At 43.4% G+C, this 23,152-nt stretch overlaps 1 protein-coding gene across 7 annotated transcripts in view; it reads left to right on the top strand.

Moving 5' to 3' along the window:
* GTF2I (general transcription factor IIi) overlaps positions 1 to 23,152 on the top strand; it is a 1,662,009-nt gene that overhangs the window by 75,351 nt on the left and 1,563,506 nt on the right. For all 7 annotated transcript variants that reach the window (XM_085649796.1, XM_085649797.1, XM_085649793.1 and 4 more), the window contains exon 2: positions 7,014 to 7,114. In XM_085649796.1, coding sequence (XP_085505922.1) covers positions 7,019 to 7,114 — 96 coding nt within the window. In that variant the 5' untranslated portion in view covers positions 7,014 to 7,018. The remainder of the gene's footprint in view (positions 1 to 7,013; positions 7,115 to 23,152) is intronic.

The following is a 23,152-nucleotide window of genomic DNA, read 5'->3' on the forward strand; positions in this document are numbered from 1 at the left end:
CTTTGCAAATCTGCCCATGCATACCCCTCGACCCAGCGCCATGTCCAATGTTACAAGGTAAAGGAGTGTCCAAAAACGACCGGGACGCGACGCACACAGGTGGGGTGGAAGTCTCTGAGTACCAACACAGTCCGCATCATGGAGGGACATCTTTCCCAGTGTTGCCCCAGGATCTGCACTGCACACAAGGTCCAGGAAGGCGGAATCAGCCAGAGTAGACCACTGTTGCTTGAATTTTCCCTGGGTCGCCGGAGGCCGTGCACGGGACGAGGCTACCACCTCCCACTCAGGTCCAATACCTCCGGAACAGATCAGACCCACAGCCAGCCGATCACACGGAAGCATACTGTCCGGAGTTTCCAGCTGTTCATTAATCTCAGGGGTGGCCGCGACATTGTCCTCCTGTGTGCAGTGTGGGAAGTCCCTGTGTACCTGAGGACAGGCAGGCCGCAACTGTCCCGACGCTGATGCCACACCATCGAGCTTACTCCCCAAGACCCCGATGCCATAAACCAAGGTGGAATGAAGGGCACCGAGAGCCTCGAGGAGGTCGCCGTACCCCAGTACAGCTCTCTGCGATCGCTCCGCCACACTCCCAAAAGTCACACACTCCCAATCCTGCTGTGACCCGGTGGACAGGATGGTAGGCCTCATCATAACCAGATGGCCGCCGGGTAGGCCCGACCCGTATTGGGACCGGGACCCAGGGACAAGCGCCTCAAGGTCCACGTCGCTGGAAACAGGGTTCCGGGGGCAGGCAAAAATTATCCGTTGTGTGGTCACGGGCAACAGTCGTCCCCACCACGGACCAGCGCCCGCGAAAATCCGGGAGCAGCCCGCAAGAATCAAGGCGAGTTACGGGCGGCGTCCGGACAGCTCACCGTCAAAGGCAGGGGCAATCGCCGGATAATCTCAGAATTGCCACCCCGGGCATGCACTCGGTCCGCTACGCTTAGCGGTAGGAACGACCACGGCGAAATGTAAGCCGAGGTGTGCACCGCTCCGGTGGTCCGACTCCACCCAGTCACCACAGGCCGCTGTTGTTGAACTGCCACCCGGCCAAGGCGTCCACTCGAGGTCCTGGCTCCAGGGCTGCACGGGCCGCAAATTTCAAAGGCACATTTCTCCGGCGGTACCGCCGCCAGAAACTTCGGAGTCACACGGTCGGTTGCCACTCTCATTCACAAATACGAGCGCGTAGCGCAGGCTGAGGATCTCGTGCAGGATATCCGTGCGGGATGCGGAGGTTCACGGAGCCGGGAGTCTACGCTGCCGTCCTGGTCGCCATCTTGGCTCCTCTCCGGCACACTGCTGCCAAGGCTTTGCTTCTTGTGTCTTCCATCTTCTATTTCTCTTTTTCCAGTCCGGTTATTGTACTGCTGTGAGTTGTGTGTAATTGTGATTGTTTTTCTTCTATTGTTTTGGTCCCAGGCTAGGTGCAGTTTTACAGGTGACACTGCAGGTCTTCACTGTGATGCATGTTGGAAGTGGAAGCCTGTGGCTTTTTTTGAGTGTTGGAGTAATGCTGTCGTTTTGTAGGCCTTTAGTGAAGCGGGCTGCTGCATGCAGAATACTTTTCAGTGCCATAATGGCTAAGCAGAATGTGATACAAGAATGAGCCGGCAACCCATATCTTTGTTGTAGGCATCTTGCTCTTGTCAGCAGTCTTTTGTTCAGCTTGTCTTGGGATGAGCTGCTGGAAAAAGTTTGGTCCAGACTAGTTGAACATGCTTCATCCAAGTTTGAAATTTACAGTCAGACACACAAACATGACCTTGCAGTGGGTAATGCTGAGAGAGACAGAGAGAAGAGCAGCACAGTGGGATGGAAAGGCAACACTAAAGCTCTTGACTACCATTAAACCCTGTTGAGCATGTTCTCCCTGTAGGAGCACCCTACTTGCATGTGGAGAATATTGGGGGCTCCACCTCTCATGTACATATGCAAACTAGAGCTAATGAGGGTTGCAATAGACCACATATTTTCACAGGGGCAAGCAGCATGCAATCTCACCTCAATGTTGTGAACATGTGGAAGCTCAAGTTTATGCCTCTTCATTTTTTTATCCAAAGTCTGTATTCAGTCTTTTTATCTTCAATTTTTTTTTAAAGAATGCATAATGTGCTTAGACATGCTTTAAAATATTGTCAGCATGTCTGCTTACTTTCCAAGCTGACATATTTTATTGTCCTTAATTATGGAGGCTGCCATAACAACATGGATGCACATTGTAGTGTGACAAGATTTTTTTAAAATTTTTTTTTAGTTATAGTAGAATATAATCAATACGTGAATCTACACCTTTATCGCTGTTATTTAGTCTTGTTTATACTTTAGTATTTGTAAGTGATGCTTTGTGATATAAATATAAGATCAGCAATCGGATACTAGAACAAGCATTTACAATAGATCTCGCATTTGTTAAATGGAGAGCTATTGGCTTTGCAAATGGGAAAGAAATGTGGCATCCGCCTGGCTTTGTTTTATTTATTGACTTTTGTAGCAATCGTGGCACGCTGCGCTTTAGATGTCTAAAGCTAAAGTTCGGTGTGCCACCAGTGCTACAAAAGTCAATAAAAAGAAAAAAAGTTTGCGGCTGCCATATTTTTATTCTATTTACTTACAATTGTAGCAATTGTGACTCCGCACTTTTGTTTAATATGTGTAAAAGTAAAGTGAGGTGTACCGAAAAAGCTATAAAAGAAAAGAAATGGAAAAGAAATGCAGCGTTCTCCTGCCTTTTTATTTTTCTATTTATTGACTTTTGTAGCTATGGCGTGTCGCGCTCTACCTTTTAGTTGTTTAAAGCTAAAGCGCGGCGTGACGCAATAGCCACAAAAGTAAATAAATAGAAACGTGTCAAATAATGCATCAGAAACAAGACTGCGGCTGCCATTCTTTATTTAAGAGTGGAGTTCAGGAACTGCGATTGCAGAAGTGTGTAGCTTTTTTGCCTGTAAAACCAGCAGACCAAAAGTCATGAACAAAATAGTGCAAACAAACTGTAAATAAACATCCCAATTAAGATTACATGTAATGGGGCCAATCCTTATGGGAGGTTACAACTCCTTATAAATGGAGGGACTAAGGAGGGACTACTGAACAAATTAACCAATGAATGAAAAGCATTTAGAAAAGACAGTAAAAGGAGCCAATTGAAAACATGGGCGGGCAGTGGGCGGAGATTCATGCCCATACCCTAAACACAGCATGTCTTGAAGCCTAGGTGAGACCTGAAAACACAAATCTGACCATAAGTTAGAGCCACTTTGCATTAGGACTATCGAGTTGGGGGTCACGCCGGATTGTAGTACACGCCAGTCCCAGTCGAGGGATTTGTTGGGAGCAGTGCAGAGAAGTTGCCTTCAGCACATAATGGTTTGTCATTCTCAGCCTAAGCTGCGATAGAGAATAGCTGAGTAAGTATTTTTCTACCGAAAACAGGTAGGTGGTGCAAGAAACTTGAGCCACATGCTTGCTATTTACTGTTTCTGTTGAGATTTAGCATAGTGCCTAGAAATAGCTTTAGGGTAATAGGCTGTTAGGAACTCGTTGAACGTATTAAAATGATTCTTGTTGTTTTTGTTGACCGTGGCATGCTTTGCTGCATTCCTCTCTGCATTCTGTGTGGTCACCGTTCATATTTCATGCACTTGACTATAATTTTAAAATAAACATTTTAAAGAACCTCTATCTTCTGTCAGTGCTATTTGAGTGTGTTATTCCAGAAACCTCATCTGCGCAGTATTACTCAATGGATCGTGTATGGATTGCGGTCAAATTGTATTTCCATTTTGTGTGTGTGCAGTGACTGAATCCTTGCACAACTGGGTTAGAAATCTTACTCTAGCGGCTTTAGGACACAATTTCCCCTCTGCTGCTGGACATTTTCACACACATACACCAGAATCTCAATATTACGAAGCATATCATGACTTGGAAGTTTCTTTGACTTACCAAGAACACCAAAATGGGTTTGGTGGTCAGCTATCACATACACACTAGTGTGTTATTCTCAGACCCTTAAGTAATGATGGGTCAACCTGGCTTGTATTGGCCCCACATAACCCTCCTTCCCCCGACACGCCTTGTTTTGACTATTTGGAGTAGTTTGCGCTTAGGCCCTTTTTGTCCACATAAGGTATCCATGGCAAATTTGCGTCCTCTTTTTTTCAATATCCTAAAGATTGTAAATGTACCAGGATTTGTGTATTCCCCGTCAAGGTACTGAAAAATTAACTAAAATTCAGCTAAATATTTTTTTTTGTGGGGAAATGGTGGGGGGGGGATATTCTGCATAGGAAAGCGTCTTCCTTGCAAATGGTATCAACAAAGGGTTTTTAGTGCTAAAATCACCATCTTCTCGGCTTTCAGGAACAGACAGACTTTAGTCTGATGACTAACATTTTCTACACAGTTTGGGCATTTTACTGGGGCATAGCCTATTTTTCGTGCTTTCAACCTGCTTCTAGTTAGTAGTAGAAATGGGTGTGAAACCAGTAATGGATCCTGGAAAGTTATACATTTCTGAAAAGTAGACATAAATTCTGAAGTCAGCAAGGGGTCATTTGTGTAGATCCTTTAAGGTGTTCCTATAGAAAGTAACAGTTGAATTAAAAATAATTATTGAAATAGAGTTGAAAAAATCGGCAATTTGTGCCTGCAATTTCACCTGTAACTTCTAACTAAGGTAGATTTTTAAAAGCAATATACTGTTGCGTCCGCTGGACACGTTTGGTTGCGGGGATATATAGTGCTGGTAGTTTCTCCAAGAGCCCAATGTACCCTGAGCCAATACTCAGCTGCACCTTTCAATGTTTTTTTTTGTATACCGGCTATACAGCAATTAATTTGGTAAAATATAAAGAGTGAAAAATAGGTATCAATGAAAACTATGTATTTCTAAAATGGGAACTAGATATGAAGTTTAGAAGCAGTGGTTATTTTTGCATCTCTGAATTTGTGGGTGCCCGTATTAACATGTGAATTATAGGGTATTTTTCAAAATGACTTCTTTTTTACAAGTGTCTTACATTTGGAAGGCAGAAATGTATAGAAAGACAAATGCTAATAACACTTGTTCCACTATTCTGTGTTCCCCTAAGTCTCCTGATAAAAATGGTATATTAGTTGTGTGGGTAGGCCTAGTGCACGTAACAGGAAACGGCCCAAAACGAAATTTGGACTCGTCACATTTTTCCACTGAAAAATGACCCTTATTTGGCTATGTGAGTAGATGTGGATTTTGGGCCCGAGCTAAGCCGGCACCTAGGGAAACCTAGCAAACCTGTCCATCTTTTAAACTAGATTGCCAGGGGAATCCAGGATGGGGTGACTTGTGTGGCTCTCGCCAGGGTCTGTTACACAGAATCCGTTGCAAACTTCAAACTTTGTCAAAAAAACACATCTCACATTTCTGTGATGGAAAGTTCTGGAATCTTTGGGTATCCCCAAACTTCCCCGCATTCCCCTAAAAATGGTACCTCACTTGTGTGGATGAGTCCTGTGCCTGTGTCAGGGAAGGGCCCCAAATTTACTGTGGAGGCACCAAAAATGATGGTTTTGCAAGGGGGTTACCTGCATTTTTGGTCTCTTATCTGTGCAATCCATACCTCCCTGGACTCCCCAAAAACCAAAGCATTGTATGCCCAAGTGAGCTTTTAGCCTCTAAAGTGGAATATTGGTACTACAACCAGACATCGGGGAGTCCAGGGAGGTATGGATTGCAAAGATAAGTGTCCAAAAATGCAGGTAACCCCCTTGCAAAACCAGTTATGTGGATAAAGCTCAGTGACGATAAAGCAAGTGTGAAGTGCCTAGTTAGAAAGGAGATAGTTTACCGCTGCAATTGTTGTGACTGAAAACTAAAGAAAATGATCTGTTTAGCCGTTCGTTTTGGGTGCATTGGGGACCGTAGAAGTCCACAGTACCTTTTTGTATTAAGTGGATCAGACTGCAACTTAATCACTGTACAAAGAGATTTTTTTTGTTAATCTTTTATTCATGCCTTCACCCAAGGGTTGGGAGGGTCCATTTTAGAACACACTGTTTCTAATTTGTTAACATCTTGTAAGCCCCATAGTTAATTGCTCATAATGTCCTCTTGTTATGTCATTCATTGCATGCCCATTTTGTAAGCCTGGGGTTACTATGTATTCCCCCTCCCCATTTTCCCAAAACAGGTTAATTCTTTCTTTTGTACGTTCTAAATACCAAGTGTAACTATTACCAAGTTTAGTAGCATTCAATTTGCCGACTTCTGAAGGTTGGAATAGTGAGTTCTTGCTAGGATATGAACCTCTAGCATGTGACGGTAGCAAGCATTTAGCTCACTAAAGCTGAATGCTTTTTGTAGATCAGCAGTTCTTGACCTTTTGACTTCTGTGGACCCCCACTGAATTATTACTGGAATCTGGCATTCTCAACAGTCTTTATTGGAAGCTAGGGAACCCCAACCTAACTCTTTTTTCAAATTCAAAACAATACACTAATACAAAAACCAGTATACATCAAACAAATGCTCAAATATTGAAATATCTTGTTTAATTCACAATCCAATATAGATAGTTTTCACTTTTTTTTTCCCCTCGATATTTGTACATACTTTATTATTTTTAACACATTTTAATATGATTTCATTTTGTGACGTTTGCAAACCCTATGAGTAGGCCTTGCAAACCCCCAGAGAACCCCTGGTGTAGATGCATGCTTATATACATCAGTTCAATGTTATGCACTCTAGAATGTTTGAGTTTCAATTGGTTAGATCAGGAACTTTACCTGCATGATATCCACTTAATGCCACTCAGTTAATTTTGTTTTCTTTTTTTGATTTATACAAGGTCAACTAGACAAGTAGTACGACTTCCTCTAAGGAGCTGATAAGCTTTCTGAGCTTTTAGAATGTCTTTCCTCATTAATATTAACTCCGTGTGTTCAAGAGGAAGTATACATATTTACTATTTCCTTTTATTGTATATAAGTAATTTTTCTACAAATTATCATTTTAACAGGCACTATGTCAGTCCCAGGCATTCCAGTCATGGGAGGCGATGATGGTCCATCGGATAATAGGATGGTGATTACATTCCTCATGTCTGCACTTGAATCAATGGTAAGACTGTTTTCGTCTGAAGCATCAGTGTGTATTTCAGCTTTGGATCTCACATGCTTAACTAAATGGCCTATACGTTTACGTTTCAGAAGTTTGTAATTTTTCACCACCCACCACTGATGGATGCAAAGCAGTCTCATGAACTCTTTGACTAAATTTTACATGTAATAATACTTGAGCATGGACAGCTTTGATTTTTCTTTTAATGCTGGATCATAGTCTGTATTGTCTCACCTGTACCACCATCATGTCATTAGAAAATTCAAGCCCAAGCAGTATGAGCAGAAGAACCCAGTTTAACATGTTATCTATATTTGTCTTTTACATAACACTTGTGTTCCCGGGTGACTTCTTCAGAGGTATAAATGCGAAGTACAAAAAGGTGTGGTTGTAGGTGCATAGGATAATGATCCAACAATTTCACTAGTCTGAATCGGTTGATTGCTAAAGCTACGTCTTGAGTGCTCTTCTGAACGTCATTTATTTGGTTTGAGATGGAGATGCAGTGAAAATGGAATCACAGAAGAGCTGTAGTACTATTGTTTGTCACTTTGTTTCTTATAGCCAGAATATTTTTTGAGACTAATCTTAACATGAGTGAGCTATGGCGCAACATTCAGGTCTCATACTCGCTGCTTTGTCGAGTGTCACTTGCTTACCTAGGTACTTAAAAGTGGTTTGTAACCAAACGGAGAGCTGTAAATGTTTGGAGAGCAGTATGGTCACTTAATACAGGGAAATATGCCAACTCCCGCTGATGTATAGATAGTGTATCCTTATAAGCAGACTACCCAATCTTCCCTCAAAGATTACCAGGACAACCCACACAGTAGTGCTTCAAAGCAGACCCACTCTGCCAAAGGTGCTATTGTTAAAGAAAACTAGAAAGGGGGTAGGAGACGCCGTTGTCTGATGCTCCTCCCAATTAGAAAGGGTTCAGATAATGCACCATTGGCCCTTACGCGGGCCCAAGGTTTCGTATACAGTAGTGGGACAAAAAAGCCCTTTGTCTAGTAAAAGACATGTATCCCTACCCCTGAGTGCCGAACTGTATTATTGTCTGGATCCCTAATGCGGATTTCTTTTTTTAGGGGGTCATAGATAAACACTGGTCATGCGTGTTCGCCATGACATACGCTTGTCTCACAGATTGTGGTCTTGTTGTAGAAGGAGGGGCTCCAAGAGCTCTACCATTACAGTGGTGGAATGCTCACGCCTGCACCATGAGTTGCGCAGCCCAAGCGTGGTGGTGGGAGCCTCCCATGTAGTGATCAGTAGAAGTGAACCTCTCCTTTTTACCCTGTGTTCCTTGAGTGAGGTCTACAGGCTCACTCACCTTTTTTAAAGTTCTGCTGCTGTGTTTAATTTACATTTGGCCTACATCAGGTAGAGTAGTGACTCTCCGCTGGATGTATGTGTGCCTGGGAAGGGTACAGTACAGTGGCAGAACAGTACGGTTAGGTACATGACTGGTTAGTGCATGTATGTCTGCAAGGAATACATTTCATGAGTGATGCAGTGCGTGCGCGATGAAAAGGATGATGCTGGGTGTATATGTCCTTGTGAGAAGTTCAAGACATGAAGAGTGATGTTGTGCAGTGTGCATATGGTGGTACAATATAGAAAGGCTACAGTACTGAACAGTGCACACAGATTAAATGTGTTGAATGTATGTCTGCTTTTAGTATCACAGTGCATGGAGGTAAAAGAGCCGGAAAGTATGTGTGCTGTGAATGTATACTGAGTGCAAGTACGCCTGCAGTGGTACATTACATGGAGGACCCACAGGCCTGCCTGGTGAAGACTCGAGTAGAGGAATTCACCCTCCTTACTCCCTCTCCCTCTCACACAAAAAGATTTGCATGTTGCTAGATTCCTGTGAGCTGGATGTAAGGAAGGAGGTAGAGACTCCCTTTTTACACCTCAAAAGATTGCTCTTTGACTCTATTTTATATCACAAGGAAGGTGCCTGGTCCTATCTCAGGAAGGAGGTGGGGCTGATAAGGTGATCTTAAAGAGTAGGGCTTGGAACCTAGTATTAACCTTTTGTTACACATCACTGTGGCTGACATCCAGGTGTAAACTCTGGTCACTCTCATGGACTTGTGTTACGGGACAATCTGCTTCGCAGTCTTTCCTGCTGTGACAGACCGCCTTTCATGAGAAAAGAAGAGAAACCTAAGTGTGCACTTCAAAAGAAGCAGAACCCCAACTTAAAACTTCAAAGAATCACATTTGGGGGTCTGGAAACGCACTATAAGAAGGCGTGGTTGAGGCCCCAAAATTTGTCATCTGTCAAGCATCCAGACTTATCCCTGTGACCAGGACTGAGGAAGTCATGGGGGGGGAAGGGGGAGCAAGGCAAGGCCTGTTTGCCTCCCTGCTGAGTGAGGGGACATCACCTAGGGAAATAGACCACCTACCTGCTTGCCTAGACCAGTCTACCCTGTGAGGAAGAGGAGAACATTGGAGGGAGCAAGGTTCAGTGGGGCGCCCTACCCAGAGGACACACTGAGCAAGGTGTGAAAGAATAACTGTGCACCCATTGTGTCGTTGTCCGTGTGCACCCCCTCCCCCCAACATAATTCTAGGATAGGGCTGCCATGGACTGAGCCGTGTATTGAGTTCTATACAGGAAGTTGCCAAGCCTGTACCGCTGCGTTGCGGTGACCCTGGGTGTGCTGAGACTCTTGACTGCTTTAGCGGTGCCCCCTATTTCCAGGAGGAGCTGCTGTGGTGTGGACGATTGTTGTGGAGGAGTCTGTGCTTGAACCATAAAGTATCTACAACCATGTATGCTAGGAGGGACTGCTGGTACCAATACCAGCATTGCTAGGAATTTCGGGCTGTTGCCCAGGTAAAGATTGAGGCTGCGGGAGAGCCTGCACAGCAAGAACTGCCCCTGACTGACCCCCGAGGATGCTGCGAAAGACATTGTTCCCTCGCTGGGCTCCAGTCAGTCCAGTTACTGCGTGAGCCACCACTGAGGGAAGGGAAGAAAGCCAGCCAGATATGCTGGCCCTGAAATGTCGGCCAATTGCTGGGGGCACATGTTCGGTGCAGGAAACTGTGCCGAGCAGATGGGAGGGGGGATAAAAAACAGACGCAAGTGCGGGTGGAGAAAGATGAAACTGGGACTGGCAGGTTGAGTACAAGATGAAACCGGGGAGGGGGAAGTAGCAGACTGGCCCAGAAATGCATGCATTCGTATAAATCGTATCCCCCTATGTGTGGGGATGATTGACTTGGTATCTTCGTAGGCTGTGAACATCACCGACTTCTGGAAAAAGTTGACTGCACCGGGAGAGAGCCTGTGCCCATCGGATGCTGCCGCATGTACAACAGGCTACTCGCTGCAACGCTGAATGCTTCTGTGCAGCAGGAGCGAGTAAGATTGGAAATTGGCCTATTGGGACCCAGGGAGGCTCAGTGCTGCAGCACCATACACCCTTTTGACTAATTTCTAAAGAGTCAAAGGGGAACTCTTGAGCATGGCTTAGTAGTGAGCATTCCCAGGGTGCGGCCACTAGTGAATGGGGAATAATCTCAACCATGGTGCAAGGAAGAGGGTGGTGGCAGATTTGCCCGACAAACACTAGAGCCCTGACCTCAAGAGGTTTGTGTTGTTGCTTATGAATGCTATTCCTGTTAATGCGTAGAGTTAGAAATAAATTACTTTTTTCCTTTAAAAGCAAATATTCGGCTGGACAATGATTTATTGTTTGTACTGTCTGCCCTTTGAGTTATGAGGCGTGTTCATATACCTGTATTAACACTCCACCTGCCCCGAGGGAGCCTTTGACTGTTCGTCCACTGCTACCATTGAAAGTCCAAAAGAAACGCAGATGATGGACGGAATGCAGAACAAATCATCCCTAGCCAATAGATATTGGTTAAATCCATTGTTCTTTTGCTCACCATGCCACCCCAGTCTCCATTGAGAGTCCAGTATGAAGGAACACAGTTACACAGGATCTATTGTAAATCAGACTCCTGAACATCAGGAGTAAAAGGCCTCAACCACTGTTTTCAGCCATCTTAGTCAGTGCCTCGTGCTGAGCCTAGATAAGAAATAGTTTTGTTCGTATCACATCAGGACGTTTATTACCTTCAGTAACTTTTTGGCTAGCACTTCAGCAAGCTCCTCAAATAAAGTATCTTGGCTTCTATAATAATTAAGGATATAGGGTGATAGAATCCACAATGGGTTACCTGATTTCAAAAGGACTTATATAATGGCCTCTCGCACATTGTGTGATAGTAGACCACTCTTGTATGCCTTCTTGAAGATGCTCAAGAGGTGGCTGTATTAGGTGGGAGTGTATCTCTGGGACAGCTCCAGTGGGTAGACGTTGGACCCAAGCGTTTTCCTGTGTGGGAAGCATGAGATGGCCTCTTTGATTTCATCCTCGCCCATCCGTTCTACCAGACATCGACGATTCGCAGATGGGAGGCTTGGGATGGCCAAGTCCTCTACAAATTGATTCATGTGTTCTACTGCGGGTGGCACTGTTGCCGTGTATAGAGATCTGAAATGTCTAGCAAATTCTTGAGCTTATGCTCAAGGGATTGTTGATGTTCGCACCCTCAGAAGTTTGCAACTTGCAGACAAAACTAAGGCCCTGGTCTTTGTTGGCCAGCCAGTGTATGGCCTTTCCGACTTTATCCCCAATTTGGATTATGTGGAACTGAACACTGATTGTGACATAGGTCGAGGAGTCATGCAGCTTTTGTCTGAGTGTTTGGCACAGTGAGCTCTGTAGATGATTCTTGTGTTTATTTCCTGATTGGGATTCTATGTCCAGATCTGCGCTCGGATCCAGCGTCTCTTGAGTCCTCTTTTTATCAGCCATTTGATACGCAATTACTCCTCCCATGAGGACTGCCTTAAGAACCTTCATATTGTTGTGGAGGAGGAAACGTGCCTTAATTTAGTGTGAAGTTAATCTACAATGTGTTCCCTGGTGTAATTGGCGAATTCTGTCCTGGAACCACCAGGTGCTTGGTCTCCACACCCCTCCCCTCTATACACCTAGCACCTCAGTTTGAGAAGTGTGGGAGCATGACCGGTCAAGGCGTGTGGGAGTATCTGGGCCTCCGGTAAGCACCCTATGTCAGTGAAAGGGATGTAGTCTAGCCTTGTTGATGATTTGTGCATGTGAAAATGGGGGATTCGGACTTGTTCAGGGTGGGTTGTGTGCCAGGTGTCCTGAACGACCAGGAAGTGTGATCACTGGTAGAACAAGCATTGGCATAGCCAATAGGTCTCGCCTTTGGGGCCTTATAAGTATTTAGTCATGCAGCACAATATCCTTGGTGCAACAACATGAACTTTTGCATGGCTAAACACTTATAAGGTCCCAAAGGTGAGACCTATTGGCTATGCCAATGCTTGTTTGTTGACTGCCATCTTTAAGTACTAAAAACCATAGATCGTTAGACAGACAGATACTAACATAGGCACAGAAAGAAACGTGCGCCAAAATAGAGAGGAATACGGGACAACATTGATATACTGCACACTATTAGCATACACGCACACACATGCAGCACCTACCTATAGAGATGTAGAGAAGACTGAAAAATTCACAGTCCAGCTAGAGGAAAGGAGAAGAAGACTGAGCAAAGCAGGAGGATAAAGAGGAAGAGAGGAAGAGAGAAAAAGAACAGAGTGGAGTAGAGAAAAGGAAAGACAAATAAAGGAGGGGGGAGTAGAGAGGAGTAGGAACTAGAGCAAGAAAATGGGAGATAAAAAGAAGAGAAAGATAGAGAAAAAGAGCAAGGGGAATTAAAATAGAAGGGTGCAAGAGATAGAATGAGAGAGGAGAACAAGGAGAAAAAGAAAAAAGAGGACAGCGAAAGGTTAAAGAGGAAGATAAATTGAAAGGATGGAAAAATAAAACGAGAGAGCGAGAGAGAATGAAAGATAGAAAAAAGTGAAGTAGTGACAATTATGCAGAGAGGAAGATAAGGGAAGGGAAAAGAAATGGAGAGAATATGAGCAGATTGCGGGAGGAAAAATGAGAAGGGGAGGAAAGAAAGGAAGAATAAATCAGAGAAAGAAACAGAGATAAAATGATTGAGAGAAAGACCAAAAGAACGTGGGATTCCAGGTATTCCAAAGAGTGCGTACCCGCCCTTCTATATTTCTGTTTAAAGCACTGACTGGGGGTCACCGCATGTTCTCGTTTTTTTCTTCTTAACTGAGATCCATTAGACATAATTATGATTGCTGGCTTCCATGTCCTTATTTATTTCAGTTAATAAAAACCATCATATTGTATGTAAACAGTACACTGCAAATAAGTCATATATGCATGTGTGTACCACTACACAATATACACACTTCATATGTGTGTGAATTGTACAATGCCACCATAGTGCAAACATATCCCTCAGACAGATTGATCGAAATCTAACTTTTTAGGGCAGCAGTAACGACATACATAGAAGGATGCACTGAGAATACAGAAAGAGTAATATAGCACCATGAGGCCATGAATGCTGCTGAATGGGCGCTACACAAGTGCCAACAACACATCAAACCATGTCATCCCATTTCTCTTGCTGCTGTAGTGCATGAATCCACCCGAACGGCAATCAGCTGATCTGATGGAAGTGTCTGCCTGGAGGAAAGGCAGTCAGTAACAACCCTGGGGTTTCCGGTGACATGCCCCCCTAAAATAATCAACTTCACAAGTGAGGCGCTCTGCGTGTGTCACGGAACTCTGCGCTAGGATCCGTGTCCCATTAAGCGAGCACAGCCGTGCAGAGATGACAGGCCAGGGTCAGGTGTTCCTGCTTGGGGTGCAAGGACACACAGCCCACGTGTGCAATGGGTGCGCTGGTCCAAACACAGCCTGGCGTCACCGGCTGGTGACACACTTATCTGTTCACTATCATCCGATCTGTAAATAGGGTACGCGGTCGGCGACAACTCTTCCGTTTGCGGAGATTTTAATGTAAATATAATCACAAATCCTGTCTGCAGAACACGAAAGCGACTGAGGCGTTTCTTGTATGTTATTTGTCTATTTCCGAGAATTTTCACGTATGCATTCATTAATTCATTCATAAATTTGTCTGCCTATAGGTTTACAGTTGCCCCTCAAGCTGTTTCGTTCAAAGTTGAAAAACACGTTTTTTTAACAGATTATAAAACTGTGTGTATTATTTAGAATGTGTCAACTTTTCTTTTCAATCGATTAAATACATTTACTGTCTAACTATAAAAAAATATATATACGCATTATCTAAGCGGCCGGTGGATTGTATCAAAGTTTTCCAGGGAGTTGTGCGTTTGTCGGAGCGTTTTACAAACTTGACATAAAATTTAAAACAAGCGTTGACCGCTTTCGCAGCGATCGCCCGGGAGTGGTGCGTGCATGTGTGTAGCAGGAAGTGGGATAAAGGAGGGGGGTAGGCGGAGAGAGGCACGCAGGCTGGCAAATGGTGTGCACTTTCGCGGCCTCTTTGATGTTCTCAGTGGCCGCGCGGCTCACTGAGAACATCAAAGCGGCCGCGAAAGTGATCACGATGGCTGACAAATGGTGCGCGCTCCCGGCGCACATGCACTGTAGCTGGATGCCTGAAAGAAGCACTAGTTTGCACTTCCAAAACTCGCTTACTAAAACTCTCGCCAGAGGAGCGCTAAAGCGCTGTCTCAGGCGAGACCTAAAAAGGAGGATCTGCCAGTCTTCCCGTCTCCGCTAGAGTCCCTTTCAGAATCTGCAGCGTAAGTTGTTTGTGTATTAGTACTGCCGTGCCACAAGAGTTTGTGTATCCAGAGAGGTATACCCTGTCAATTTGCCACGTTCTAGGGGAGGGTACCAAGTGCATAGCAACTTGGTCCCCTGTAGAAATACCACCCACAGTGAAAACCTTTTGTTATAGTGGAAGACAGCGCCCTGTCTGACTTTGTTGTTCAGGCCGTTAACATTCCAGGACAGAAGGCTGAAGGTCAATCATGTAAATTATCTAGGTTGTGTTGTGCCACGAAGAGGTCAGTAATGTTATGCTAATCACTGTGTATGAACAGAATAATACTAACAAAAACGTGCAATACTAATACCCAAACGCTCCACTAGCATTTGAACTGTTCAACTGGAGGAGAGGGTCCAAGAGGAAAGCTGTCCCCATAGTAGTAAGATTATGCCTGACAACCCTTAACATTCAGTATTTCAAGGCATGTTATGCCATCTTCCTCCCAGGAGAGCCCGGCTCTGCGCCACAACTTGGCCCAGGAATCTTCGTGGGTGGGGTGAGCAACCACATGAAGTCGGCCTGGAGCGGCAGAGGAGTGCGAATTGCGGCTGTCCCGTAGTAGCAGCGTGTAGATAGCGGGACACACTGGGCGATGACACCGGCTGCCGCTGGAGTCCGGACCCCTAGCCCCCCTGCCCCCATCTTTGCAGCGGTTGAAGCTGGACACAGAATAAGCTAAAGTGAGTTGCGGCAGAGTTGCACTGGGCCTGGCACAGACGGGTACATGGCCATAAACGCACTGCAGGGCCTTTTACCTTGGGTTGCACGACTGGTGGCAAGCTGATAAGACCACAGCTGGGGGGGGGGTGGGGATAGAGTGAGCAAAGGGTATTGGAGGCAGCACTAGAGAGACACCGTGTCGCACCAAGGCACAGCATGGCAAGTGTCAAGCTAACACTGCACCCTTGAGTAATTGGGCACAAACCAATCTCCTAACAGAGTACTCGGCCTAGCCTGCACGGGGAGCATAGCACGCAGCAGCTGGTTCGGGGTGTGGAGCGTGCTGGTGTGCATTTGGAACAATCACTGCCCCACAGGCCGGTTTACTAACCTGAAGGCACATTGTTAGCAAACTAGCCACCAGTCTTTCCAGACACGCAGCAGATCAAGACAAGCAAATAAAGACACTCCAGCAACGCTCTGCTCTAGGAGCTCACACGGGTCTGTAAAATGGCAAACCAGATAAATTGCAACCAAAGCTACAATTCGAGCAGCGCAAGACCCCCAGGTCCAGCTAAATAAATGCACCTAAGGCTGACGTACCGCCGGAGGACACCGAGGCAGCAGCGGACACAGACCTCAAACACATTTTTTTAATTTTATTTGTTATTTTACAGAGTTTTATATAGCGCGAACTTGACCGGACTCTGGTATCCGAGCGCTTTACATGAGCACCAGTTGCATTACGCGAGGGGGCAGATTCATTTTTTAAGTTCAAGAAAAGGTTTATTGGAAAGATTATTATGATCATAAAAACAATACTTCATATATGCAGTTATTTGTTAATACATAAATACATGAAGGTGTAATAAAGAATAACGATATATAATATAAATTAAAATAGTAAAAGGATAATATAGAAGATGATATGAATACAAGCAAAGGTTCACAGAAATCGTAAATAACAGTACATGTCAAAAATACACAATTAAAATTAAAAAAAAAAAATATATATATATATATATATATATATATATATATTAGAAAATGATAAATTAAACATAATTATAAATAAACAATAGGAGGTCACGGAGGCTTGGTCACTTCTTGTTGTGAGGGAGCAGGTAAAGGAGTTTTCTTCACGATATCGTCTAGAAATTGTGTGAGTGGGCCCCAAAGGTGAGAACGTTTAGTATCAAGAGAGATCGGATGAACGAGTGCTGTATCAAGGCGATGATTGTGACATACAGCATACCACCAAGCTAAATAGGACAATTTAGAGGAATCTTTCCAGTTGTTTGATATTTGCTGAAAAGCTACAGCTATTAACAAATCAATAAGTGGTAATTGAGATTGACTTGTTTTCCGGTCCGGTGTTAAACTACCTAGGAAAATGTTTGTAGTGGAGAGTGGAATTGTGGTGTGAAATATAGTGTTGATTTGGTGCCAGACCTGTTTCCAAAATATAAAAACATGTGGACATGTGAAAAGCATATGATTAAGATCAGCGTGAACCTGGGAACATGTCCAGCAAGTGTTGAGATTTGTGTTGTGTATTTTATGTAGGTATGTGGGAGTAAGAAACAATCTGTTGTAAATAAAGAATTGTGTTTGTGTTGTGCTGGCCGCTCTGGATGATTTCCTAAGTTTTGTCCAAATTCTGTTCCAAAAAGAGAGAGGCCAATTTGTTCCCAGATCGGATTCCCACGAGAGTTCCACTTTGGTTTTGTCTCGGATCTCAGGAGGTACCATTAAACGGAAATAAATGGTGGACGCTTTGGGCTTTATGTGCAAAAGGTTATGCCATGGGAAAAGGGGGTGGGAGGGTGAGGAAGGTGAAGATTTGAGTTTAGCATAAGTATCAAGTATTGCTTTCTGCAAGGTCAAAAATTTAGGTTTAAAGGAAGAAGGCAAATGATAAAGAGTTTGTAATTGCGTAAATTGAATGGGTGTGCCCTGATCTAAAAATTGATGAACCCAGAGTAGACCTTTATTTCTCCAAGCCTTCCAAAATATAGGTTTCCTATTGAGAAGGATTTGTTTATTGTGCCAAATTGTGGAATTGAGAAAAGTGTCTAAAGGTGCAGTGATAGTAGTTTACAGGATTGCTTAATTATGGGAGTAGAGAGCTTTTGTGGTTTGCGAGTAAAGGAGAGATATTCCTGAAATGAAAAGGGAGCTAAAAACGAGGTCTCAAGATCCACCCAGAGAGGTTTATCTTCAGATTGATAAGTGATCCAATTTGATAGTTGTCGTAACTGAAAGGCTTTGTGATAATTGGAGAAATGGGGGAAATAGACACCGCCTTCAGATTTTGGTCTTGTTAATTTCTTTAACGCCATTCTTGGTTTTTTAGCATTCCATAAAAAAGAAGTCAAAATAGAATTAATCTTTTGAAAGAATTTAGACGGAATGGAAAGTGGAATGTTAGAAAGGATATACAAAACTATCAACATCATTTTGATTGTGTCCAGACGACCCCACCAAGAAAGATGAAGGGGATGCCATCTTGCGACCAAAGTTTTAAGTTTGGCAGAACATTTGTCTATGTTTAAAGAGATAGATGTCTTTATAGAGGGAGAGAACCAGATACCAAGATATTTTATATGTTTAGGGCTTCAGGTAAAATAGGAGATCTTAAAATCATCCTTAAGGGTGTATTTGGTTAAGGGCAATATCTCACATTTTCCTCTATTCAGTTTATAGCCAGATACCAATCCATAGGCCTCCACCTCTCCCATGAAAGCTGTAAGTAAAGATTGTGGTTTGGAGAGAAAAACTAAAATATCGTCAGCATATGCTGCCAGCTTAATTTGTTGAGGATCCGAGACAAAACCTGTGATTGAGTTATTCTGGTGTATTCTTGAGAGAAAGGGTTCTAAGGCCAAATTGAAAAGAAAAGGGGACAAGGGGCATCCTTGGCGTACTCCTCGTTTAAGATTAACGTAGGGGGAGATGAGGCCATTGGTAGATATGGCGGCCTTGGGCTCAGAGTAAAGTAGGGCTATTAAAGAAATGATTTTCGGTCCAAACCCAAACCACTTGAGAGCGTGGAAGATGAAAGGCCAGTAAACCCTATCAAAGGCCTTTTCTGCATCTAACGCAATTGCTGCCAAGGAGTCCGGATAATGTGATGATTTAGATAAAATGTCAAAGAATAAGGGTGTATTGTCAGTGATGTTGCGACCTTTGACAAAACCTGATTGTTCTTTTCCAAGCAGCATGGGAAGATATGGTTCTAATCTTAGGGTTAGAGCTTTCGAGAAAATTTTATAATCTACGTTAACTAAGGATATAGGTCTATAATTCTTACATTAACGTAAATCCTTATCAGCCTTTGGTATTAGACAGATCAAGGCTTCGGAAAAAGAGCCAGTGGAATTACGGGAAGAGATAAAGGAAATGAGTATAGGGCCTATGTCAGCAGAACGTAAGGATTGGGAAATGTTGCGGGAAATAAAAATATGGTCTATCCGAGATTGTGTTTGATGTGGAGAGGAAAAAAAGGAGTATTCTCTTGTGGATGGGTTGCAGAGGCGCCATGAGTCTAATAAGTTTCTTTGTTGAATAGTTTGTGTGAAAACTTTGTGTGGCGTGTTTGGGATAAAGGGGGATTTAGAATTTCTATCAATAAACGGGTCCATCACTTTGTTGCAGTCTCCTGCAAGAATAAAGTTTTCTGATGGGTACTTGAGCAATAATTGAGATATACGAGACCAAAACGTGGCATCACCGCTAGTAGGGGCATAAATGTTAAGCAAAGACAGAGGGGTCTTCCCCAGCAGGAGGTTAGTGAGAATCCACCTACCCTCTGTGTCGGATTCTTGAGATACAAGCTTGGCATTCAGTGTTTTGTGACAGTTTTATAACCCCATTCCTTTTGCCATCTCCTGGTGAGAAAAAGATTTCACCAACCCAATTTCTTTTGAGTTTGTTATTCTCCTTCGGTAAGATGTGATTCTTGCAGGAACGCAATATTAACATCTAATTTGGAGAGGTGAGATAAGACTCTCTGTCGCTTAATGGGGGAGTTCAAGCCTCGGACGTTCCATGTGACAATTTTCAAAAACATTTGTGAGATGAAAGTAATAAAAACATAAGTGAACCAATAAAATCTCGTAAATTGTGAACGATAGTACATGTGAAAAATTCAGCAATAGAAACTATAAAAAACATTGAAGTAAACCTTATATTAGGTACAAAGATATTAAAAGTTAAAACCAATTGAGAGAAGCTGAAAAGGTGGGAAAGATGAAGAAAAGGAAGAAGCAAGATTGGAAAAAGAGGCAAATGATAGAAACATGTATGATAAGAAAGAAGAGGTGAAAAAAGGAGAAGGGGTGAGAGCTGTAAAGAAGAATATAAGAAAAAGGATCATATCCACAAAAGTCAAAACAATGGAAGGATGTGGGGGGGGGAGACCACATGGAATAATGACGTACCCAGACTCCATGAGGTAAGGCGGGGAAGACTTTGGGATGCAAACAACATTCAAAACTAAAAGGTCAAGCACATGAGGTTAGGTCCTGTGTAAAAAAGAAACAACAAATAGTTAATACAAACAGGATGGAATATGTCACGACACATTATGAGGTCATAATGTGAAATGGAAGAAGATAGTGAGAACAAACAGACCATTATACCATGACCAAAACCATTCTAGAATTCTGTAAGTAAAACAACATACTGAAAAGCTAAACCCTATTCCAATATATAACAGAAGAAGAGTTATTTAGAGATTCATGAGATCAAACAAACCATTATACCATGGCAAAAGGTATATTAAACTTCTATAGTTAAAACAGCACACTGAGGATTTAATCCCTATTCAAATATATTCCAGACAAAAAACTATTTAAAGCGAGTGCTGGAAATGTCCATCTTTTCTGGGCATTGTGCATTGAGGAAACTCTTCAGCTTTGTTGGGTCCTCATAAGTTGTGGTGTTATTGTTGAGAGTGACTTTAAACAAGCAAGGATGAAGCAATCCGAAACGAGCTCCAATTGAACGCAACGCTGGACGCATACTGAGGAATTCTTTGCGTCTATCTGCTGTGGATTTGGCGTAGTCTTGCGAGAAGAACAGTTGATGACCTGAAAATGAAATACGCTTCAGGAGCCTAACTGCGGAAAGCACTTTGAGGAGGTTCGTATACTCAAGGAAATATAATATAACCCCTCTTGGTCTTTCCGTGCTTGAGGGTGTTGAATGCAGTGGGCCCAGTCTATGAGCACGTTGTATATTGAGAGTAGTGCCCTCCGGTAGATTTAGTACTGTCGGTAGAAATTTTTGAAAGAAGGAGATGGGATCCGATCCCTCCGTGCCTTCCGATAATCCATAAATGCGAATGTTGTTGCGTCTGTTTCTATTTTCAAGGCTTTCAACCTGTTTTTGCAAGGATGTAATCTGGGAATGAAAGATGTCTACTTTGTTGTAACATGCACTGAGAGTTTCAACATTATGTTCAACCTTGGTGACTCTTTCTTCCAATTTTTCCCAGCCATCGGTTAAGATTTGTATTTTAGAATTTGTCTCTTCAACAAATTGCCGCAGAGCTCGAATTTCCTCCAGAAGGAGATCCATGGAGACAGACGAAGAAGGCTTGTGTGGAGAGGGTGGATTTTGTTTAACCCCTTCAGTGCCCGCCCCTTTCCCCGCCCAGTGCCGGCCGTTGCATTAGCGGGCGGGGTCTATGACGACCGGGACTCGTCATGGGCACAGCGCCACCGCGGCCCATGACGAGTCCAGCTCGTCATGGGCACTGAAGGGGTTAAGGCGTTTAGTTGTTATTTTAGTAAGAGAAGAGGAGCCATTAGTCGTATTCGAAGAAGCAGCTGTTTTGGGCGTCGATGTTTGGGAGTCCTCCATTTTAATGAAGTTCACACGTGACTTTGAATGGACAATAAATCTACGATGTGAAGATATTTGCGATGAAGATACTTTTTTTAACCTACCCATGCAATGGGGAGAGTTAAAACCTATAGAGACAAGATAATGTAAAACTGCAAGGTATAACTTACGTGCGTAATTCCACCTAATAATAGTGGGCAAGGCACACTGTAACAGAATTTGTGTGCATTTGGCGCATGACAGAATATCAAAATATACATTTACCAATAAGCATGAAGTGAAATATAAAAGTGATATCTGTATGCTTAAATGGAATAGAATATATGTATGAAATGTAAGTCACCACAATACATTACAAGAGTGTGTCTATGCCCAAGCAAACCATACCACATGCTTAGCTTAATACCATATCCAATAAAGCCACTTTAAATAAAGAATCTCGTGGTACACTCATATAACATTGTAGGTTCTGAGAGAAACACAGCTAAGAAATGCAGATATTTGCACATACACATATTAGCAACACAGGAACAAGGTTGCTGAAATGCCCATCTAAAGCCTGTTAATACAAGCGCAAGGGAGTAATGTCCAAATTCACTTTTCAATATGATTTCTAGTGTGAAACATCCATAATCAGTGAACCGGGGTCAGTAAATGAATAAAACATTGCTCCTTTCTGAAGAAATTCAGAGTGCGATGGAAATAATCTCCTCAGTGTGCAGACTGCTTTGAAGCCACATTTCTCATACAGTTAGTCAAGAAGCCATGTGTTTCACAGAAAGGGCATTGCAAGGCAAAGTGAGGCAATAAATCACTGCAGAATTTAACTTTAGAGTTCTTCTCATGTTAGTTCAATTTGTTAACCTCCTGAAATCTATGCTGCCAGTGAAAATGCAAACTGAAAGGAAACCGGGCTCTCCCAGCGTGCCAGCGGCAGTTAAGCAGCTGTCACAGATACCTCAGCTGTGAGCAGAAAGGTTAATAAAAGGTCAAAGCTTGCCAGAAAGAAGACGAAAATACTTCCATTTAGAGGCTCTTACATTCCGACCATAAATTATGCAGTTTTGCAGACCTTCAAGACTCCGGTAAAGCCAGAAAATCCCTCAAAGCCCCGTCACCTCAAGCGAGTCACAGGAATGCCGCCATCTTCCTCGGGCTCAAGCCACGCCCCCCCGGGCATATTCATTTAAAAAAAAAAGAAAAAAATTATTTGTTTGTTAGGCACAGGGAGATTGTGATTTGCCCAGAATCACAGGATGTTCAGCATCATTGCCTTGACTCAAACCCAGTTACCCATATTCAAGGTCAACCACCCTAGCTGTTAGGCCAACTCCTCTCCCCTCCTCTCCCACATCCTACGTGCCATGCAACAAGGTTTCTCAAATTGATAGTAAAATAGACGCCCTCACTTTTCGCATGGATAGGATGTCCGAATGATTGGACAAACAAAATTATAGATTGGATGCGGTAGAACAGAGTCTTGTGCACAGAGGATGCCCTACAAACAGAAAGTGAGGGACACAAAGCACTAGGCAACATCGTAAAAGCCCTCCAAGTAAAAGCAGAGGATTTGGAAACACTATCACGGAGGAATAACATTAGATTTGTTGGCATAGCAGAGTTGATCAATATCGGCAATATGGAACAGTACGTGGAGCGTATACTGACGGAATTAATGGACAGACACCTTCTCCAGTGTTTGTGGATGGGAGCGCACTGCTCCCTGGCGCCGCGGCCGGTGGCAGGAGCAGCGCCGAGACCAAT

The sequence above is a fragment of the Triturus cristatus genome, chromosome 3_2, assembly GCF_964204655.1.
Source record: "Triturus cristatus chromosome 3_2, aTriCri1.1, whole genome shotgun sequence".
NCBI lineage: Eukaryota > Metazoa > Chordata > Amphibia > Caudata > Salamandridae > Triturus > Triturus cristatus.